Genomic DNA, 24079 nt, shown 5'->3' on the forward strand with positions numbered 1-24079 from the left:
GTGAAGGCTGATATTGGCATTGTCAAATCAGGTTGTGAGGTTTCATATACATTTCACTGCCATTTCGTCACAAATCTAACTTAATAAAATCCATCGTTATTAGTACTATCAGTATTATTAAAATTGGGGATCTGAAATGATATCTGCCTGAGAGCGGAACCTTTATGCTTTGTCTTGTCGCGTCCGGATGGTTTATCGCGTTACCCAGGAAGTAAAGTCTAGTCAGACCGGACCACAGACAGGCAGTTCTCCACTGTTTTGTCTAGAAATCAGCTGAGCTCATTTAGTTTGTGACTGTAGTATATTCTTTTTTCAACATGCTGATTAAAGTGAAGGTAAGGATGTGTTTTATCGAGTTCTGTGTTTCTCCGGCGGCTCGTTCTATGCTGCTGGTGTTTGCTAATTTAGCTCGATGATTTAACTCACCGGTTCGTTCAGTATTTTTTGGGCCGTGGCTGCTTTTTTTTTTTTTTTTTTTTAAACCCTGAGCTATAAACTGTAAACTAGATTTTCGCTTTTGCCCCAGTATTAAATGAACAGACATGTACTAATAAACGTGCTTTACTGACAGGACTTGTAGTTGCTTAGTAACCTGATAGCATGCTTTCTCATACTGTATCCTGTAGTGTTAGCAAAGTGTTTGGCGGGTGTCACACTAACATATACTAAGATATAATACTGTGCACGCAGTTAGCCAAAAGATGTTATGGCAAGCTGTTTTTAACATTAGCTAAATTATAGGTGGTTATATATTGGAGATGTGTCACTGTAAACCTTTTTTTTTTAATATTTTAAAAATCTTCAATGACTTTAACTCACTTCAGTCTCAGATTTGCACAAGTACATATTTATAATCCAGTGGAATTCCTACAGGGAAAAAGTCCTTTATTATAACTATATATATATATTATATATAATTGCTACCGCAATTATTAGATCTTCGCCATTCCAGATAATGTCATTTGAATATCCACAGTACATAGAATTTAGTACAGATGTCATTACTTGCATCTACATGTGGGATTATAACTAGAAATATTATTTCTGATATCTAGAATTCCATTTATAACTAGAAAAAAACGCAAATGCATGTAGTTTGACAATTGCCATTTTTCTTTTATTCTAACCAAGGTAATTCTGTAGGTACTACAAATGGACTGATATGACAGTAATAAACAATAATTCAGAACAAGAAAAAGCAGATCCATGTTTATTAGACCTATGTCATCCCTGCCTGTTGCCCCAAATGTTTCGATACAGTAAATATATTTTTAATGTCTGAAATAAATCATCTTTTGCTTCATTAGAAACTTGATGACTGTGGAACCAAACATATCAGTCAAAGCAATAAATATCTAAATAAATGTATCAGTAAATAATCGTATCCAAATCACTGAATAGATGAACTGTAAATATCTAAGTGGATGTAATTTATTTATTTATTTTTTATCATTCCAGTTATTTTTGCCTTAAAAGGCAGAATTAGTGTCGACTTCTGCTAAAAAAAAACTGGACAAATAGAATATTTTATACTGTCAATCTCTGCTATTTATATCCATAGTTGGCTTCATGACTTATAAAAAGAAAGATTAAGGTATTTACAATTAGAATTATGACCAATAAAATGTAATTACAGATAGAGGACAATACTATAAAACTTAAAATTATTTTTTTCAGTGCTTTGGCTGATTCATTGTTTTAATTTGATTTTTTGGCTCCAGGAACTGGAGATGAAACATAATTCCAGGATACACATTCTTTATTACTACACACTTGGATTGTGTAAAGAGGTTTTTGGCATCAAGTTGCTGCACTAACATGAATGATTTTGTGTATATCTGCTGGATTGTACAAATCTGAAATAGTAAGAATTCTATTACAGATGTTCAGAATGCCCTTTCTACAGAGTAAACATGCAGTTTTGGACATCTGAAGTAGAAATGAAAGCCCAATAAACACGTGTTCTATGAAGAATGCCAATATTATGGAAATCTGAGATGTTCATGAGAAGGAAGAACTCAATTACAGGCTTCTGCAACACATATCCTGTCTGGCTTTTTAAAGATTTTGCAATAAAAGTTACAGATATTTAGAATCAATTCCTAGTGGTAAGGGTGTTATAGTGAATGAATAATTGCCTTTTTAAATAATACACTTTTAACAGGAGTCTTTAAGTGTCTTTATGCTACAGATACCAGTTTTTGGTATCATTGTACTCAAATTTATGTTGTTTGATGCAATAGTGTCACTTCTTTGTTATTTCTGGTTCTGTGCAATAAAATGCATCTTATGTTTCAGACTCTCACTGGAAAGGAAATAGAGATCGACATTGAGCCCACAGACAAGGTGATGGAATGCGATAAATTACTTTAATACCACAGTAAAGAAACACATTTTTCTCAATCTGAAGGCGTGGTTTTAATAAAAATGTCTTAATGTAAAGGTGGAGCGAATTAAAGAAAGGGTGGAGGAGAAGGAAGGAATCCCCCCTCAGCAGCAAAGACTCATCTACAGCGGAAAACAGATGTGAGCTCCTCAAACGGATCTATAGTAGATGGAAAGCATTTCTCCCCATCTATCATGGATTTGTTTTTATTTGCTGTGTCTCGTTTCCCTCAGGAACGATGAGAAGACAGCGGCAGATTATAAGATCCAAGGAGGCTCGGTGCTGCATCTTGTGTTGGCGTTAAGAGGAGGAGCGACGACCCACCGGCCCTGCATACACCCCGCCCCCTCCTCGTCCTGAGTCGCTGTCGTCACGGGCCCAGCCGAGTGCCAACGCTTTAGGTGTCCGTCACCGTCTAACTATGTCACAGCACAGAGATCTGAAAAATCCCAACGCTCCCGACCCGACGCAAAACAAAAATCAAACAACAAAAGGACGTTTTGATTCCTTTCTAGATGTTTTTTGTAACCCTCATTGGCTTTATGAATTCGATCTGTTCATGCAGGCACCCACGCAGTACAAGAGACAGTTTGAGAACACTGTGGTCTTTTTTGCTTGTGAATAAATGCTGAAGCTGATTCATGTGTCGTCGTCCCCCCCCTCCCCGATGCACACACAAAACAAGAACATTTCAGGATTCACAAAACTGATTTTATTAGAAAATGACATGAGACAGAAGATTCAGAGACACAACTGACAGAATACTCCTGGTCTTTTCTTTAGTGTAGCGTAAGTATTGATCTGAAACAGTCTAGTACAGATTGCACTGTCATCTTTAGAGCACCATAGCTGACATCCAGTAAGGGGTGAAAATGAGATGAGTTTTCCAGTTTCTAAGTCTGTATACTTCGGTACGGTACTGTGGAAAAGTCCAAGGCCGACAGGTTTGTTGGTTTAGTACAGTTCTAATGACCACACATATAGGGCTGGGCGATATGGAAAAATATATCATGATAGTTTTTTTCATAGATGATATCGATGTATCACGATATAAATGAAATCACTATTTTTTGTCAAGCTTAAATTTTCCGTTACTCATAAGTTAGTTGTGAAGACATCACAGAGAGAGAGAGAAAAAAATACATACATTGTGGTACTTATGGAGAAGTCTGTCCCTCTCTTAGAATTACCCCCCCCGGTTCTGTGTTATTCCCATGCTTTATTCATCTCCACCCAGCCCCCTCATCTTAAGATTTATTGACCCCATCTTATAAGTGTCTCAAGTTTCACTTATATGGTCATATGGCTTTCATGTATTAGTGTCGCGATACCCATGGACTGCACCCACCCCCAGTAACCCAGTTGCCCAAGTTCTCGGTCATATTTTCTCCTGAGGGAACCCTCATTACCTCCCGCTGTAGCCCAAATATTAGCATGTGTGCTGCGGCTGCTCTTACGCCTGTACTGTGTGCGTCAACCTAACTTGACGTGGCTCTAGTGTGATTGGTTCCGTGTGGCGCTACTTAATTACAATAGGCTGTACTCATGTCTGTCAAAACACAGAAATGAATTCTATCGTTATTGTATCAAGCATGTCTCATATTTCTATTGAGGAAAACTTATATCGCGACATATATCGTTATTGTTTTATCGCCCAGTCCTACACACATATGCATTTGTCAGTCTGTATTAAGATCCAATCTGGATATATATGAAGTATATACAGCAAGAAAAAAACAAATTTCAGTTAAAAACAGCTTCTATAAATGAAAGTGGTTGGATTTAGTGTGACCTTCCTTTATACTTAACATGTCATGGGGTCAGGAGTCACACTAAATAGTGACTTGAACTTTTACAGCCCATTTAGTTCAGTTTTTGTCCATTTTTACAACTGTTCTCATATTTCCTGGATTTTCTTTTTGTATCTGAACAAAAGAGAATGACAAATAAATACGTATGCTCCTTTCAACCCTGAAAAAAACAACAAGGCTAAAGGTGGCCTAAGATTTTTTTTGCACAGTACTGTATGTTTCAAGAAGTTCTCAACAAGCTTCAAATTTGTAGTTGTGCTTGTTTACGTATCTAAAATACACATCATTTACACAGTATGGTGTTCTATCTCTATACATAATCTTCAAAAAAACCCCAACAAAATAACTCCAATAGAGGCCTCTGTAAACAATAAAGGAGATAACCGAGAGGATAAGTAGGTGTCACTTGTATGGAAATGAACCAACTGGTATATATGACATCTGTTTACATGTAAAACAACTCATTGGCCTGTAAAACAGTGTAAAATTACATTTGTTTGACAAAAGGCACGGGGAAATCACAACTGACGGGGGAACGGTGAATGTAAGACAAGGTTGTGTTTAAAACTCATCAATAAAATCAAATGAACTGGATCAGAGCTTTTCATTCTAGTAGTAGTGGCTCATTTGGTAGTGTAATAAAGTGGAACACCACTTTGGAGGAGTGCTGTGAAGGGGCGTTGATCTGGAGGCTTATACTGACAGACAGCAGCCACATTAAACTCATGGACTGAAACATTCAATACAATCAAGCTGTAGTAAAAAACTGGATGGTGCTTAATGTAGAGTTATATTCCTAAAAAAATACTAATTCATTAGTATTTCCATATTGCGCTGGCATACGCTCATTAGATTTGTGAAAGAACAGTGCTCTTTAGTGGAAAAAAAAATTCAGTAAGATCCTGAAACAGCAGCTCGGACTGAAGTGTGAGGAGATTTGACATCAGAGAAATCCATCTGACGGTTTTAGTCCTGAGAGAACGACTACCTGCTGTCAGGGAAGGAGTCGACCTGGACCATGTCCTGAAAAGCAGAGCCTCGACTGGTGTAGGACACCCGGATCCTCATCTTCAGGTTCACCTGAGGGACGCAGTGGGAACATGAGAACAACTGGGTCTGACAGAAACATTCCATTTTATTTGACTATTTATTGATTCAGTCATGTTAATAATTATCTCTCAGCTTCAGTGTGTGATTACACCATATTGTAATTACTCATAATTTAGTCTAACTGTGGATTAATAGATGGCCAATTTAGCAAAGATAATAACATCCCATAATAAGTTTATACCTTCATAATCAAATTCATTCATGTAGAAGAAATGCTGCCATTTCACCATCAGACTCCATTCTTTTTATTTAGATCTGTGTCCGGTGGTGGAAGCAACAACAGCTTCTAGGTTTTTGTCACTTTCTTTGACTCTAAGTTGTTTCTTAATGGTTCTCATCCTATCTGGTCAGTTTCAGACACTTTGGTCAAAGGCCCTGTGGTGTTAGTTTTCCTCACCATGGGAGACCGACAGAGTGACTCACTACTCCTTCTAGTCACATAAATCCACCGGCCCATTGGTGTAAATAAATTCAGTTCATATCTTTATAATTCAGTCCAATTGCATCTTTGGCAGAATTTCACAGCTCTTTATTCTAAACATTACTGATAATTTTAGGTCGTTTTTACCCCACCCCCCGAAGGGGAAGCAAGGATATTGTTTTTGGTTCAGTTTGTTTGTTTGTTAACACTTTAGCAGCAAAACTATTGGTTGAATTCATACCAAATTGGGTTTATAGATTGCCAGTGACCCAGAATAGATGGTATTACATTTTGGGAAAAGCAGGTCAAAGTTCAAATTTTTTTAGGATTTAAAAAAAAAATCTTCCCATTTACTTACAATGGGCGAAATACATGCGAGGGACGGGGTTTGTTTTGCCTGGCACCACTTGTTTAATATTTGAAAGTCTAAATACTACATATAGCCCCTTCAGATACTTTTTCAGTCTTTACGTAACATATTTCTTATAAAACAACACCATACTTGCTGACATATACTCCTGTGTATTGTTTACTCCAAACAGAAGTCAAGATGCAGCACTTTGATAGAAACAGCCACAAACGGTTTTGTGTCTATGAGGTAAAACATAAATCTCCTCCCACCTCAAATAAAAACTATTCTACAATAAACTATATTTATTACTTTCCCTACTTGACTAATTGATTATTCATGGACATCTCAAATAAAATACTAGACTAAACACTGAACATTTGTGCGATTTGTTGTAATTTATAGCTGCAAATCCTGCTTTCTTCTTACTGATAAGGGCTCAATTATGCTCTACGTTACAAACGAAGACGGAGCATTCTGTCTGTCCTCTGGGTAGATTCCGTATGTAATTCTGTCTATTTTCCGGGAGCCTGCAGATGAATAATGGGTCAATAATGTAAAGCGCTTTGGGTGCCTAGAAAAGCGCTATAGAAATCTAATCCATTATTATTATTATTGTTATGAGTACCCAGAGGGAGAATACAAAGCAGTACCACCAGGAACCGTGGAGGTAGAGTTGAGATTTGAAGAGAATAACTTCCAGAAATAGAACTTTTCAAAGAGCGACTGTGTGAGCTGATGAAAAACCACCAACATATTTATGACAACTACCCTTATCAATATCAGCATTAGTATCCACATTGGTAATACCTCCTATTGTTGCCATGTTTTTAATTATTATTATTGACTTTCTTTTTTTTCTCCTCAAAAAACTTTACTCTTCTTCATGGTATTAGGCTAGCATGTTAATTTAGGCAGTGCCCTCTGGTGGACTGATTGAGAAACGCTCATTCTAACGCACTGGACACATGGAAGTATGAAGGCAGAGACACATGACGACGTTAGAAACGGATGTACCTATTTGCGTACATAAAGTGAGTACAAATGAGCCTTAAATGTGAGTGCCAGCTTTACATGCGTGTGCATTCCCACCTTGTTTGGGTTGTTGAGGACCACCGTCTGGGTGACCTTAGCTGTGCCGTGTGCAGGAAGCGAGTCCCCACTGGGGGCCTTCATGTGTAACTGGACACTCTGGAGAGGGATCACATGAGACTTTGGAGTTAAAAACATCAAAATACAAGCAGCGCAGACTGGTCAAATGGAAACAGGCGGTGGGTCTGACTTTACCCACTGACAGACTCGAGCAGCCAACCACAGCAGAAAAGTGCGGATACAAACCTTGGGCACGGCCGCCTGCAGGGTGAAGCTGCTGATGTCAGAGTCGGTGGAGTTGGAGGCTGTGAGTGTGACCGTCATGCTGGAGTCCGACTGTTTCTCACAACTTAGAGTCAAAGTCACGCCGTTCTTCTCGTACACCGTCACTGTGGGCGCTGTGAAAAAGACACACACCATAGAATTATTCCTTCCTGTTTGGAGCTGAATCCTGTGTGTTTCTGTTCATGTGTGAGTGTCTGACCTGGTGTGAAGGCCACGGGCTCTAACCCTCCCAGCAGATCCAGCAGGTCTCCTCCACTACTGTTGGATGTGTTTATGGGTTGGCCCGGAGCTGGACCACTTTGTGCTGAGGTGGGCTTTAGAGGCTCCTCAGATCCACCCAACAGGTCCAAGAGATCACACACCTGAGGAAAAGCATTTCATCAGATGAGCCTCAAATCTCTTAAAACAGTAAAAACTAAATACAACTGAAATGAATCTGTTCTGCACCATTAGAATTATTACACTTAAATATTTCTGCGCCATTTGCTACTGGTCTTGATTTGTGAGAAAATGGAAAGAAAAAGGAAAACAGGGTTCTACAGGTTTCTACAAGTTAAATTTAAGACTTTTTAAGACCTTTTTAAGATGACTTAGAACAGGATTTAATGTCCATTTCACAGACTATTTCATGGTCATACTAGCAAACATTCATGACTCCTAGAATTCAGGAAAATATATTTATTTACTCCAACGCCTTGATTCCCATCGTTCCGAGTTGAACTGAATTCTTGTACAAGTTGCAGCAAACTTCAAACATATTCCCTTCCACTCGTGCCAATAAATATGCACTTCCCCATGCTTACTTTCCGCTTGCGAGCTATCCCTTATATTTCCTGAAGTCTGCTTTCTTGGGCGACTAATGGCTGCACGTGTGTTGGGCTGAATGTTCTGCAAAATTAGTCATAATTGGTTCCTAATTTCAATATAAACTGTCGGGTTGGAACAGGTGGAACTGAGTCGACTAACGTTACTTTCTTTGTAGCTTAGACACATTTAAACACAACACAGTGAAACAAGTTTATGGCAGCATAACATAAGACCTACCATATCAAACTGAATACCTTTCAAAGACTTTTTTTAAAGTATTAAATGCAGATTTGAAAATTTAAGACTTTTAATGGGGTCATATTTGCTAAACCCACTTTTATTAGTCTTTGGTACATTTATTTGTGCATTTGGGGACCGTAATAATTTAAAAAAAAAGTTTGAATTTGAACCCTCCAGGTGCTGAAAAACTATCTTTATATTCATTCTGGCAAAAATCAAGTGGATTTCTACAACCCATTTTAATTCCTTAATTTGTTACGTTACAACATTTGCACATACCGGGCTTTGCAAAAGTTCTGTTACACTCAGTTTCATGATCTTTAGAGACGTTTACATGTCGGAGTGAAAAATTCCATTAAACAAACTGAAAGTTCTACCGTATAGGCAGGTGTCATTAATACAAATTTGTTCGCCGGTGAAGTTGTATCAAAATGGAAGTCAAAAGAGTTGAGATATCTGCTCTCCTTCGTGCTGGCCACAACAAGTCTGACATAGCCAAACAGCTGAACATTGGCCGGATGACCGTCCACAGAGTCGCGGAGAGGCTCAAGAATGGTGAAGACCTGAAAGATCGACCACGATCAGGCAGACCTCGAGTTGTCAAGCGTTCGGTGGTGAGAAAGGCCTTTGAAAGCAATCCGACGCTCAAAATGACTGAGTTTGCAAAGAAAAAGAAGATCTCGGTGGCCACCATGTCTGTCATGGGGCTGTCAAGGAGGAAGGTGGCAAGAGCTTAAGGCGTGTACCAAGGCCTCTGCTAACCAACCGTATGCAAGAACAATGCCAGGAGCGTAGTCGTCGCCATCTTAACGACTTAAAGAGCCATGGCAATCGAGTTCTGATTTTTTCTGATGAAAAGACCTTCACAGTCGATCCAGTCATCAATAAGCAGAACAATCGTGTGGTCAGCTTCGGCCAGGATGTCTCCACAGTCCGATACGTGTCTGTGACCAAGCGCCCAGCCTCTGTGATGATGCTCGGCGTTGTGGCTTCAAATGGTGAGAAAATGCCACCCATCTGGTTCAAGACTGGCTACAGGCTCAACGCAGCCAACTACAGGGACATCTTGGCCACAAAAGTCCTGCCGTGGGTGAAAAAGATCACAAAGAAGGGAGACTATGTCTTCCAGCAGGATGGTGCACCAGCCCACACTGCCAAGGTTGTGCAAGAGTGGTTAGGGTCCAACTTGAGTTTCTGGCCGAAGGACATGTGGCCACCTTGACTGCAGCGTGTGGGCGCACGTTGAGAGTAAGGCCTGCAAGGTCTGGCACAGTAGTGTCGAGGAGCTCAAGACTTCCGTCAACCGTGTGTGGGCAGGAATGAAGAAGGACTATGTCCGCAAGGTGTGCACAGCCTTCAGGTCTCGTCTGGAGCGTGTGATTGCAGCCGAGGGTGGCCACATTTCTGATTAATATTATCATTAACACATATATTGAAATATTTGGAAAATAAAAAATTATCTTATTGCACCAAAAAATCTTTGTGTTCATTTTCGTGAATGTCTCAACAAGTGTAACAGAACTTTTGCAAAGCCCGGGTATAAGGTCAAGACTTCCGAAGAACATTTCTCTGAGTACGACATAATTGTTTATCAACATGTTCAGTTGTTGGTTGTATTAATGAACACAAGTGGCTGAACAGGACAGAAAGTTTGGTCAGCAACATAGAGGGGGTGGGGCGTGAAGTGGCTCATTTACATTTAAAGGGCTGCTGCTCAAAACGACCTGTCTCATGTCATTACTCAGAAATAGGGTTGAAGATGGACCTGTGGAGTTGAATTAATGAAGAATTCAGATCCAAGCATAGCATTTACAGTTTATGTAGACCACTGGGAAATGTTTTAAAATGCATAACCATTTAAAAAAGCAAAATATCACTCCTTTAAGACTTTTTAAGACCCCACAGAAACCCTGGGAAAAGTACAGGTTGACCCATCATAGGTCTTTACAGACCAACATACCAACAATAGATTACAGCAGTGGAAAGCTGATAGCTGAATACTTGGCTCATTGTCAACACAGCTCAAGCCAAAAATGTTAACACTAATGTATTACTCATGTCTAAAATGAGCTTTTACATCATTAGAGCCAGAAAACTGTTGAACTGAACATCTCAGTCAAAGTGACACGTATCTCAATAAATCTATAAACAACAAAAACAAAAAAATTATTAATGAATGAACTGAACATTAAACTAACCATAAGTAACCTAAGTCTTTTTAGATATAATTTTCCCTCTGTTTAGAAGTATTAGACGTTATTTCTGAAAAACATATTCATCTGAATCTGTTAAAGTGTATTGTGACTTAATGACTGGAGAAAATGTGGGTCCCAAAGCGACACAAGCTGGGCACCACTAATTTAGACCGCTGCTATAACTGGATGAAATACAAGAAGTAAAAGCAAAATAATACGATAATCCTTAATAATGTAACAGCTTTTGTGAATAATGAGTACCTGGTTTGCAGGCTGTTGGGTTGGTGCTGCATCTCCCTCCTTTACTTTAACGGGCTGGACCTCCTTGACGAGTTCCCCTGATGACTCTCCATTAGTGTGACCCGGGGAGTTCCTCTCGATCACAGGCATCCTCTCCAGCACTGCCGCCCTGGTCAGAGAAGGAAATGCAACACACACATTACATGATAGCATATGAGGCAAGAAAATTCAGCTATGTCTTCAGCGCACCTCATGTGGTCGTATTTCTTGAACAGCGCGTTGTATTCAACTGCCCTCTGCTGGAGCTCCACATCTATACAGCTGCCGTAGATGCTGACGATGCTTCGGATTCGACTGGCAAGCATCAAGAGAGAAGCCATTAGAAGAACATCCAAGTAGTACAGGGTGTCCATAAAGCCTCTTTACAATTTAACAAATTTTTTGCGAATGCAAATGAATAGACAAATCTGTGGAAAAAGGAAAAGTAGATATTGAAGGGTTTTTTTGCCTCATTTAGCCATTTATCAGGCAAGCGACTATTTTTTGGTAATTTCCACATACATTACAAGACAGTGACAGCATTAGTTACAGTGAGATCAATGAGTCAACAATCTCAGGCCCAATGTGGTCTACAGGGTCTGTAAGGTCCACCTCTGCATGAACAGTGAGTGTACCTGCTTTGTTAGGTACCATGAAGTAATGGTACTAATGTAAGGAATGATGTTCAAAGGGATAATGTGGATGTGGACAGGGGTCTGGATCAGCACTTATGGTCTTCTAATGTTCTAAAATACACGTTTCTCTCCCATTACATGTGTTTTTCTTGCATTTTTATATACATTTCTTGGATTTTTCTTTGCCACTTACAGGCAAGGAACCAAATATGGTAACTTCATTGACTTTGATTTTCTACATGACAATGAAAAATTTTGGAAAATTTCACAAAAGTAGTAAAATCTTGTTAGGTCCTCCAATAACACACTAAGGTTGAAATTTTGAATTTCAGAGTATTTCTATGAGTGCCCTATAAATGGTTAATACACCTCTATATGGACACCATTAGTTGCACAAAGTACATCCAGACAATACTGGATTTCTAGCCATGTTGGCTGTATTATAGCCTCATCAGTTGTGTCAATGGCATCAGTGATCTTTGCTTCAGGTCGTTGATGTCCCGTATCTTTGTTTGGTACAAAATATCTTTAACATAATCCCATAGAAAGAAATCCTGAGAAGTGATATCTGGTGAACCAGGGAAATGGGCCATCTCTTCCAATTCAGCGGTTTGGAAATGTGTGATTTAGAAACCCACCAGCATGCTGCCCCCAATGTGGTGGTGCACCATCCACCTAGAAAATGATGGTTGGTTGAGGGTCATCCAGTTGTGGTGACATATATTCAGTCAAAAGGTCAAGGTCAACATTTGCACTAATTGATCTCTCCTTGAAGAAAAATGGGCCAATGATTCGATTGCACATGATCCCACAATGTGATTAAAACCTTTGATAACCGCTGAATACATAGAACAAATCTGATTAACATCTCATCACTTGCTTTTGTGACACACTTTTAAATTGTAAAAAGACTTTACGGACCCTGTACTTTTAGGAATAAAGTGTGACTAAAAGTTAATATCATTTAATGTGAGTAATGATGCAACATTTTTCATTTTTAATCTTGAGAATGAATCATTTATAGGAGGCGTGTTCTTGCTGCATGTGGTCATTGTGTGTGCTGTGGCTGATCCAAGTGTTTCTTACTCCACATTATCAGTGATACGTGTGCTCAGTTTCATGGTGGCCGTGAGAGCAAAGCCTCTAGTTGCCGGGGACGACATGTGTGACTGTAGCACCGTCTCCAAAGCATCCAGGACATCATTTTCAGTCACCTAATCAACAAAAAGTATCAGAAAAGCTGGTATTATAGAGGGCATGCATGAGACAAAATAAACACAAACTGTTGTTGAATTAGTTATGTGCTTTGTCTATTATTTATGCTGTTCAGTGTTTGCTCTACCACTATAATGTTTTGAAGCAGCACTCAACAACCCCACCTACAACAAATTAATGTAAAATCAATGCGGAGAGCATCCAAACTAAGTAAGTGACTTATTCAAGATCCAATGGTTGTGCTTTACTTCCAGTCTTTAAGCTTTTTGGGTGTTGTTTCGTGAACAGATGTGGTACTAATCATCCCAACTAATGAGAAATAATACAGTTTTATTGAAAAATATAAAATCTTCTTGCAGGAACACCACACACGCAAACACCTAAACCTCCAACTAACTGAGGTTAAATACTGCAAAGGCGTTAAGTCAGTGTTTTTCAACCGTGGGGTCACCTGGAATTCAAATGGGGTTGCCTGAAATTTCTAGTAATTGATTAAAAATATTAAAAATTACTAATAAAAAATATTTTGAATGATTCAATATATATTTCATTATAATTAAAACACCACACACTTTTCCTAATAAAAATCAAGTTCCAATAAAATGAAGGATATAATATCTGAGAGGGCATATCTTAATTGACCCGATCATGTGACCGCGTGTGTCTTTCAAATGCTCATTGTGGCCAGTTTCAGATGCTGCAGCTCTTTCATAATTCATAGTATGAGTTATTGTTTTTTCAGTATTAACTGTCAGCCTTGTAAATCCAAGCTGGACTGACTGTACATGTCCTGACCAAGGAAAATCAAATTCTCACTTTGTGCAGTAATCTACACCTGGCTTTTCTGCCTCGGTCCATAATAATATACAATAAATAGCGTAAATGTCGTCTAAAATTAACCTTTATTTGCAACATGATATAGCAAACTATTACATGATCAAAAACAAATTAATTTTAGCAAAAAAATGTTTCCATTTTGAATGTCTGGGGTCGCCAGAAATTTGTGATGTTAAAATGGGGTCACAAGCTAGAAAAGTTTGGGAACCACTGCATTAAGTGTTCCTGTTCTGTAGGGGAAAAATTACCACCAGGTTTGCCTTCAGGCTATGCTTTCTGCATTTCTATAGTGTTGAAACTGGGTGCATATAAATGTCAAGGAAACTCGACTCCTGATCACATGTCAATATTCATGGACCACCAATTCTTTGGTAACTTGGAAAGAATCCAACTGGGTTTGCATTAGTCTGATAATTGTTTTACTCCTCACACTTTCCTCTAAATGCTTGCATATTGCAACATATTTTGTTCTCTTAGTCCCAGGTGAAGGGTGTTTTCTGGTGGGGAAGTGATACCACTGCATACCAATGAGAATACATACCATAAATACACCTTCACATTAAAACAGTTTATTTAGCATGTTTTCTCATGGTGAATATTAGGAGTCATGCTAACTCCAGGCTCCTGTGATCTATTATTCAACGTTTCCAAGATGAAGCAATATGTTGACTCACTGCTTGTTTATTTATTCATTGTTGTGGTGTGTTTACCTGAACAGGCTCTGTCTCCTGACAGTCTCCTTTCAGCAGCAGGTCTCCATACTCCCCTATGCACCAGCAAGCCACCTGGACCAGGGATTGCTGCATAAAACCACAGAACAAATATTGTACTCATACTGTTGTGTAAAATATTTTAATGTTCTTCCTCTTGGCGCACTGGCTCACAAAGCAGCCTGACACATCAGAGCCCCTTTTCCCTCATTACATGGGAAGTTAATGTGCTGGAAGATGGGCAACTGTGCCATTCTGCAGATGAGTACATGGCTGCCCGTCTGACTAGCATCCAAAAATAAACCAGGTTGCCTTAGGGCTAATTCAAACTGATCATTTGACATTTGCTGTGAACGTCACAGCATTTCGAACAGCTTCGAATCGTGGTTAATGCAGAATCAAACCTTGATGGCTTTTAGGGTTGGTCACTATCACTTCACTTTTCACCCGGTGTCCCTTTTCCCCGCTCCCCTCTGGGGGAGTGGCCACTGTTTCAGATGTAGCTGCCTGGGGCCCAATGACGACAGGATCTGAGGTGACCCATCTGTGCTCTGTCCTGACCTGTGACCCTGGACCTCCTCCCTTACCCTCATCTGACTAGATGGACCCCGTCATGTGCACCCACCCTACTGCATCTTTACAGACTGGAACTACATCGGCAAATGGACGTCCATCAGTCCTGGTTTCATCTATAGCTGTCTGTCCATGGGAGTGGATCTCTCCTTCAGTGTGGTTCTCCCGAGGTTTTTCATTTCCCACTGGGTTTTTGGAGTTTTTCCTTGCTGAGAAGGAGCATCTAAGGACAGGGGATGCCCGGGACATTAACCCATTTCCTTCATCTACTGTTTATTTGACTGTTGTTTATTTTCATATTCAACTAATTCTGTAAAGCCCTGTGAGGTGACCTTGTTGTGATATAGGGCTCTACAAATAAAACTGAATTAAATTGGTGTATGTGATATTTAGTGACATCAAGTGGTGCAGTTGCAGATTGCAGCCAACTGTATAACCACTCTACATCGCCTACGGTGGCTGCAATAAAAGTTAAAAATTAGATGATGAGATGATAAAAATTAGAGCTAATAATTGTTTTATCATTCGTGGGATTTTTAATTAAGCGCATATTAATCTAGTCCACACTCAAACATAGTATTTGATGGTAATGCTCCTTAACACTTAATAATGGATGTCACCTGGTATAAAGTGAAAAAAGAAGAGGAAGTCTGTGTGGACGTACTGTAGTGGTGCAATATGGTGGACTAGGATGATAGAAACAACTCAATCTAAGGTAAATGATTCTACATTTGTGCAATTACATCCTCCTATATCCCCTTAAATAAAATTTACTGCGTCACTGAAGGTTGGAACTTGCATTGTGTATCTTTTACATCCTGCTGTGGTTTTACTTAGCTTTCTATTTATTTTGTTGTTTTACTGTAACCATTTTGTCTCTTAGCTGATGCAAATTATCAATCACTAAAAGCACTATGACGTGTATATCATTGGGGTATTTTCAGTTTATCTTCATGTACTGCATCTGTTCATGCTACTGTAAATAAACCTTACATACATACATCAACTCTGATCCTAGCTCTTCTCACTGTCATTGAACAAACCTCAGTTATTTCTGGTTCAATACTGTTGCTCACTTTTCTCTGAGATACAATGTTCAGATGACTGTGGCAAATTATCCTGTGATCCGAAATGACCTTCAGCTGAATTTAATAAGCTTTTCAACAAAACTCAATGGTTCCTTTGAGAGTGTGAAATGCCAGATACACACCTGGGAGATGTCAGTGAGCAAAGCCCTGTACAGCTTATGGACGGTGTAACAGTGCAGCTCTGAGGCGGTGGTGATGAGCTGGATCAGGTTGGGCACTGTTTCATCCCTCACATCGCCCCCTGCCTGGTGGAGTGAGACACGAAATCACACACAAGTACACACAAAACACACACACACAAAAAGCTGGACAGCTGGCCCCCGTATTTAGGATGCCCTACATTTCCTTCCAGACACAATGCCCTCACTTTCCATAACAGTTCACAGACATACAAAGGGTATTTGTTGTTATGGATTAAGATCTATACATTTTGAGAAAAAAAGACTTACAAGGGTCATATTTTGCTAAACCCACTTTTATTAGTCTTTGGTTCATTTATTTGTGTATTTGGACCCTAATAGTTCAAAAAGTTTGAATTTGAACCCTCCAGGTGCTGAAAAGCTATCTTTATATTCATTAGGGCAAAAATCGAGTGGATTTCTACAACCTGTTTCAATTCCTGCTTAATTTGTTACGTTTTATAAGTAGTTACATCACGACATTTACACACAAGGTCAAGACATCCGACGAACATTTCTCCGAGTACGACATAATTATTTGTCAGCAGCAGCGGCTGTAGTCCATACTGAAAATATGTCCAAACTTCAAGCCGATTACCTAAAATGTTCAGTTGTTGGTTGTATTAACAAACACAAGTGGCTGAACAGGTCAGAAAGCATGGTCAACAACCTGGAGGAGGTGTGGCACGAGGTGGCTCATTTGCATTTAAAGGGTCGTCGCTCACAACGACCTGTCTCGTGTCATTTGTCAGAAATAGGGTTGAAGATGGACCTGTGGAGCTGAATTAATGAAGAATTCAGACCCAAGCAGAGCATTTACAGTTCATGTAGACCACAGGGAAATGTTTTAAAATGCATAATTCCATTTACAAAAGCAAAATATCACCCCTTTAATATAAGCATTCATGTGTAAATGGATCATGTGGACTTCAAGTAAGGATGTATGAAAGTAAAGACATGCCTCACTTGATACTGAATATTTTCTTTATTTTACATCAGAAAGTGCAAACTAACATTTAACTTCAAATTTAAGAGGACTTGTACAACTTTAAGTGTAACCTAAACTCCATTCTGAAAATTTCTACAAATGGGCTGAGGTGATCAGTGTCTGAATATTGAGGTGTGGATGTGAGTCAGTCGTTTAGTTTCATCCATATTTACAGAGAATCACAAGATATTTATTCAGATTTTCATCCAGGTTTTGCTCCTTGAGAAAGGCCCACCTACAAACCAATATTCAATTAAATGTCTGCTATATTTAGAATATTTTCTCCTCTTTTTTTAGTCATCATAGATGCTTTTCTCCACAGGGAACTGAAGCCGTAAAGCCTCTTAAACCTACTAGAGTTCACCAGCAAAAAGAGTAATACTGCACTCTGTGTTGTCGTGTCACTGTGGTGTTTTAACATGTGATTTTAAACCAACAAATTACCCAATTGAGGCAGTGGTTTACAAGGCCAAACCTTCCAACAGTGATAAAAAGGCTTCAGGTTGACCTGACTGGAGGACAAATGGACTGAACACCTCTGATTAGAGGTGGCGACGCTGATAAAACATTTCATGACACGGAGTCATACTCATTAACACATTACAACTAATATATGAGTCATCCTCATCATCAGGAAGGCTGTAGGACAGCTCAAGATGGTTTTTAAAGAGGGAGAGGCAAGGTGAGCTGTTTTTATGAACAAAATGTTTTTTTGGGGGCCAAATTTATCTCTAACATTGATCAATTTCGTCACACATTTTAGTGTTTAGTATCACTTCAACAAAATAATTCACATACACCTACAATCATATGAACAATTTGCATTTATACAAGCAAAATACTTCTTGCAGTGTAATAATTTGAAAACAATGCTCCAGAGTTCATAGTAATACTGTCAGTTTTTATGAAGGTAGAAGGATTTTAGTAAATATCAAGACGAGGGAACCTGTTGGAATGGTTTGCATGAGCCACTTCCATTGCTGCAGTAAAGCTTGAGGTTTAACTGTAAATTTTTTACCTTTGGCAGACAAATTACAGAGGAATATAAGAGTTTAAGAAGAAAACTGAAAAAGGAAACAAGTGACGTGTTAACTTCAACTTTTCAGCAGCAACATGAGTAAATTAAGGCTTGATTAAAATAGTCTTCCAACGTGGAAGGATTACTTACAATTCTACTGTTGCTCAAAAACAGTTACTACAACTTCTAAAGCAGGGGTGTCAAAACCAACCTGCCAAAGGGTCCAATCCAGCCCGCGAGATGAATTTGTAAATTGCAAAAAGATATTAAACATCAGAATAATAACTCACATACAGTGACAACTCCAACTTTTCTTCATTTTTTAATATTTTTTTTAAAAAGTAAAATTACCCAAAGTTTATATTTGCAAACTATCCTTTCACAACACAATGTGAATAATCAGCACAAATATGAACAACCTGAAATGTCTTAAGAAAAATAAGTACAATTTTAACCATATTATACCTGTTACTAAACAGTTTGTGCATTTGTAGATCCACCTTAAGTTTTGTTAATAATAAGCGGAGACAAAATACTGTTGAAATTGCACTCATTTTTCTTGAGAAATTTCAGGTAGTACATGGTTGTTCAGGTTAGTCACATTTCCATAATGTGAAAATTTTGTGATGTAATGTAAAAAAATTTTTTTATAATTTATATATTATTATTCTATTGTTTTACTGGTCCGGCCCACTTGAGATCACATTGGGTTGTATGTGGCCCCTGAATTAAAACACGTTTGACAAAGTATTACTAGGAAAATACTGCCCTGGAGGAAGTAGTAGAATAGTACTGTTGTAATCATGAGTGAGACAGACCGTTATAACCTGCAAAAGAGGTGTACTAAAACTCTTGCTAATTGTATCTTTCATAAATACATAACTTGATCAGAATCTGAAGTCTGAAAAGGCTGTGAGCAGTGTAAGCAGCCTCCGGTTGGTGCCTCAGTGTGTATTTACCGTGGTGAGGACATGCAGGATGGTGTCAATGTGCCAGCGCTGCGAAGGTGCATACCTGACAGAGACAGAGACACACAACCAGCTGTGTTTGAGGGTGACTTTGAAACACACAAGACAACAGGACACTTCTTTCCCCTCTGTGCTTACACACAAACTCAGCGCAAAAAGTGGTAAATGCAGCAGAAACAGCGAGGCTATTCTTTCCCACAGCGCCACAGTATCAGTCAGGGATATCATAGAGAGTGGAGACAGACACAGAGTGAGACACATATTTCAAGCACAGAGACGTTTTCTGTTGCAGCTTTAAAACGCCTGCATTCCATCTCTGCCTACACACACAAGTGCCCAGTAAATAGACTCACATGCATGTGGATGTATGCTTACTCGCATGCATTTATTTACTGAACTCATCTTCTTTCGTTACCTTTCGGCAGCGTTAAAAATGCCACTGGCGGCCTGAGCCCTGAGTTCAAGGGGGCAGGAGGAGAGGAAGATGAGCAGTTCCTTCATCATGGAGCGAATGTTAGAGGCTGACACCAGGGCCAAGGAGAGCTCCAACGCCCGGCTGAAGGGGATGAAAAGGAAAGATTAATATTTACAGAGCTTCACATATCCTGTAGTTGACCTTTAGTATTACACTGACAACAGAAAGCTATTTGTCTTTAAAATGAACCTAAGCTATTAAAGGTGTTTCCTCGATCACAAAAAGGAAATCAGAAATAAGAAGCTATAAAGGCTGGTGAATTACCTTTTATTTATTATTGTTCCTACTGAGAAGAATGAGAATAAATGAAGAGATGAAAAGTGCTTTAGAAGCCGCTGCCTTTATTTACTTCACTTTTAATAGCAGTGCATTTTATAACCAATACAAAATTTGTTCTATGAAAATATTCTACTATCTGTTTCACCAATACAAGAAGAAAAAAACACAAGAACACGAAAGAAGGAAAGCCCTTTACAAATGAATTACTTGTGACAACGAAGGCCTTTTGTCTGTGGATTTTGAAAAGAAAATCAAATCAGACTTTAATCCGTTTCTGAAAACTTGATCAGAAATGACAGCTGCAATTATAAAGCACTTGATTTATCTTTTATTTATCATTATTCCTAGAATTAATAATAGGAATAATAGGAATATGACAAGAGACAAAACGTAGCTGCTGCTTTGCATCTGTCATCCCCAGAGAGTCACAGACAGAGACTGAGAGCGTTTATTTCAGTAAAAACAGGAGTACATGTTATTACTAGTGGATGGTGAGAGAGACTATTTTACTGAACTACAAGATCACATACACTCTAGTGTCATTTGAGTGAATTAGTGATGAATCCTCCTCATGCATAATCAAACATCAATATAGCCCAATTTTATGCATGATATGATGTTGGTGAACATATAAAAAGATCAATGTGTGCTGCTAAAATAACATATTGTCAATATAATTAAAGAAATTTCACAAACTCTGCTGTTAAGAGCGCTCATGTTTTGTTGAAAGAAGCCAAGTTCTTTCCAGTTTCCCTGTAGTTTTTTCACTGTCCTCATGTAAACAGTCTGGAGATGTCACCTCTTATGACAGCTCTGCTTGTGTATAAATCTCACCATGGTCTAGCACCAAAGTACATCTCTGACATGTTGGTCCCATATGAACCATCTCGGACCCTGAGAACCTCAGGGCCTGGTCTTTTCCTGGTGCCCAAAGTCAGGACTAAACATGGTGAAGCTGCGTTTCAGTTCTATGCAGCTAAACTCTGGATCAGTCTTCCTGATGATGTGAGACAGGCCTCTACTCTGACAATGTTTAAGTCCAGGCTGAAAATGGCTCTGTTCAACTGTGCGGATAACAACTGAAAGTGTTCTATCTGCACTCTTCTCTTTTACTTAATTTTAATTATTTAAGTTTTATTGAATATGTTTTGTGTGTTTTTAACTTGTCTCTTTTCCATTTTTGTAAAGCACTGTGAATTGCCCTGTGTATGAATTGTGCTACACAAATAAATTTGCCTTGCCTTGCCACCTCTTATGAAAAGGTTTGAGCAGTGTTTTTCCACCTTGGGGTTGGGACCCCAAGGTAGGTCACCTGGAATTCAAATGGGGTTGCCTGAAATGTCTAGTAATTGATAAAAATAAAAATTTGCTAATAAAAAATATATGGTGAGTTGAGAGACAATCACAATACATAAAAGACATGACAAACTGTGAAGCTGAAACTGAAGCACTGTGGTACTGTTTAACTTTCAAATGTTCATTGTGGTCGGTTTCAGATGCTGCACCTCTTTCATAATTCGTAGTTTGAGTTATTGTTTTTTTAGTATTAATTGTCAGCCTTGTAAATACAAGCTGGACTGACTGTACATATCCTGACCAAGGAAAATAAAATTCTCACTTTGTGCAGTAATCTACACCTGGCTTTTCTGCCTCCGTCCATAATAAGATACATTTTATAGCCTAAATGTCATCTAAAATTAATGTTTATTTTCAATGTAGTATAGCAAACTATTAAATGATCAAAAACAATTTAATTTTAGCAAAAAATAAGCATGTCTGTTTTGAATGTCTGGGGTCGCCAGAAATTTGTGATGTTAAAATGGGGTCACGAGCCAAAAAAGGTTGGGAACCACCAGTTTAGAGTGAGATTCTTCCATGCAACCATAAAACCTATCTTATGGTACGAGTGTGAGATACTGACTCTCTCCAAAGCATCTTGACTGCTACACAAACATGCTCTGAACTGTCCTTGACATTAGCTGGATTGCACACATGACCAACAAAGAGATTGATGGCGACCTTCCAAATGTGACGACAAACATCGAATGGAAGACGACTGCAATTCGCCAGATGGGTTATCATCTGGAAAGTCTCACCAAGCTGTGGATGACTGTGGTCACAACACTAACAGAAGACAGAGTGAACACACTAGAGGAGCTGCACGCATGGTTAAAAAACTTGCCTGACTTCATTTCCTAAAGCTGACCTAGCGCTAGTTTAATGCTAAGCAGAGGTCAGTATATCCTCAAGTTGCATCCCTGACTCTCCTGACTTTTCTGCTAATGAGGTGTGTACAAATAAACAATCCCCACAGGCGTCAGTGAAGTTATATCATCAGTTAAGTTATTATTATCATCATCTGCAGTCAGGCTTGAAATCACAATGTCAGCATGATGCTTCCACAATAACAGTCTCACAACAGGCAGACAAGACACGTATCATAAGGAGACAATTACTATAGTTTGATGCTTTTATTAGTTTTTATTTAGTTTTTCAGTTTGGTTTTAGTTAGTTTTACTTTTATATTGATGAAGCGACTATTTTAAAATAGATTTTACTAGTTTTAGTTGGTGAGGAACTACGAAAAAAATCAGCCTTTGATTCTGTATTTCTCAGGTGAACTTTCAAATAAGTGGCATGTGTTTGTTTTAACTGTTGTGACACATTTACATATGTCTGCTGTTGGGTCATAGTCAGAGTATTCACATACAGAAAGGAGCTGCTTGCAGTCTTGAACTGTAGTGCCAACCAACAGTCTGATACTAATTTCTGTTGTCTTTATTCTTCATCATTTTAATTAGGACAGAGTGCAGCTACTTTGTGTTGCATTGTTGATTGTACTTTTTACTTAATTAATTGTGTTTCTGATTTTTTTGTTTTCTACTGAATTCAGTAAATTTAATCATTTTTTCCACTTTTAGATTCACTGTTATTCCTAAGGAGCTTTTGCATCTGCTGCATTTAATCTGGACTCCAAAACTTCCTATTTGATTTTAACCAAATTCCCAGGTGTGAAACCTCCATCAGCCACTGTGCAGACTGATCAGCCCATGACTGGTATAACCAAATGAGGTGGTCTCAATCCAGATCAAACTGAACCACAGTTTAGTTTGTGTACAACATGGGAGCAGTTGTTGGGATAGTTATTTATATAGGAATTTATCATATGTCTGCCATTACAACATCGCAAGGAGAAAAGCAGACATATGATGGAAGAAAATATACATGAGATGAATTAACAATGTGCTACCATCAGATGAACAAAAGACATATAACCTGCTCCCAAAGTCGACATGTGAAAGTAAAACTAACTGCGCCGAATGTATAAAACATAAATGTTTAAAACAAAAACATGAGCCTTGGTTCACAGGTTCAGATGTGAAAACAGCCTTAATTCCTAAACTATAGGAGAGAAGGTGTCAGTTACCGTTTGACTGAAGCGTCAGGGTCCTTCAGGCAGTCCACTATGGTTCCTCTGTGACGCTGGACTGCGATGTGATCTGTCCCAACAATCTTTTGAAGAGACATCATGGCTATGTACCTGCACATGTGGAGAACAGCCAAAAATAAGCCTCTTATAAATGTTAATTCACCTGCCTGACAATGTAATACTCTAACAGATAAACCCAACCAATAGTTTTTATTGAATAACCTGAAGCCACCAATCAAAGACAATTCACAGAGCTAAAACCAACATTATCAACCCAGCTCATAGGATTATTTATCTTTCCACACAAAATGAGCTGATCAGCTATTTATATATGCACAGGGAGAGATCTCACAGGAATTACAGCAGTCCTATTACTGCCACACAGTAGCAGACAGCTAAAGACGGACCTGCAGGTAACACCAGACAAGTCTGCCCGGTCACAAGCCCCTATGGAGACAAACCCAAAAAATAGTCCACTATCAAAACCCTTAGGGAGCTCCACTCTGCTGTGTGAGAAATGACGTGGCCCAAAATGGAGAGATGAGCATTAAACGACAGACAGTGACCTTCTAGTGTGGCTTTAGAGGAAGTGTTCCAGGGAAGGTGATTAGTGAGCCCTGACTGATAATGGCCTGGCAGGAGGTTTCTCTTTCTGGCTCCAGTGCCAATGGCTTTGTGGAATGGAAAAAGGTAAAATGACCATGAGAGA

The 24079-nt window shown here is 38.9% G+C and overlaps 2 protein-coding genes across 2 annotated transcripts in view; one reads left to right on the plus strand and one right to left on the minus strand.

The window, feature by feature from the left end:
- The first annotated feature begins 198 nt into the window (after nucleotides 1–198).
- nedd8l (NEDD8 ubiquitin like modifier, like) lies at nucleotides 199–3024 on the plus strand. The gene is made up of 4 exons (XM_030160270.1): nucleotides 199–335; nucleotides 2299–2346; nucleotides 2444–2526; nucleotides 2620–3024. The coding sequence occupies exons 1-4, from the start codon at nucleotides 318–320 to the stop codon at nucleotides 2744–2746; spliced, it is 276 nt and encodes a 91-aa protein (XP_030016130.1). The 5' UTR covers nucleotides 199–317; the 3' UTR covers nucleotides 2747–3024.
- Nucleotides 3025–4392: 1368 nt separating this feature from the next.
- Nucleotides 4393–24079, minus strand: part of ap1g2 (adaptor related protein complex 1 subunit gamma 2) — a 30120-nt gene continuing 10433 nt past the window's right edge. Inside the window, exons 11-22 of the mRNA XM_030160268.1 lie at nucleotides 23368–23481; nucleotides 19602–19742; nucleotides 19178–19232; nucleotides 16156–16278; nucleotides 14373–14462; nucleotides 12697–12824; nucleotides 11186–11290; nucleotides 10958–11105; nucleotides 7654–7816; nucleotides 7416–7567; nucleotides 7170–7268; nucleotides 4393–5277 (exon numbers count right to left, since the gene is read on the minus strand). Of these exons, the coding sequence (XP_030016128.1) occupies nucleotides 5182–5277; nucleotides 7170–7268; nucleotides 7416–7567; nucleotides 7654–7816; nucleotides 10958–11105; nucleotides 11186–11290; nucleotides 12697–12824; nucleotides 14373–14462; nucleotides 16156–16278; nucleotides 19178–19232; nucleotides 19602–19742; nucleotides 23368–23481 (1414 nt within the window). The 3' untranslated portion in view covers nucleotides 4393–5181. The remainder of the gene's footprint in view (nucleotides 5278–7169; nucleotides 7269–7415; nucleotides 7568–7653; nucleotides 7817–10957; nucleotides 11106–11185; nucleotides 11291–12696; nucleotides 12825–14372; nucleotides 14463–16155; nucleotides 16279–19177; nucleotides 19233–19601; nucleotides 19743–23367; nucleotides 23482–24079) is intronic.

The sequence above is a fragment of the Sphaeramia orbicularis genome, chromosome 17 (genome assembly GCF_902148855.1).
Source record: "Sphaeramia orbicularis chromosome 17, fSphaOr1.1, whole genome shotgun sequence".
In the NCBI taxonomy this organism is placed as follows: domain Eukaryota; kingdom Metazoa; phylum Chordata; class Actinopteri; order Kurtiformes; family Apogonidae; genus Sphaeramia; species Sphaeramia orbicularis.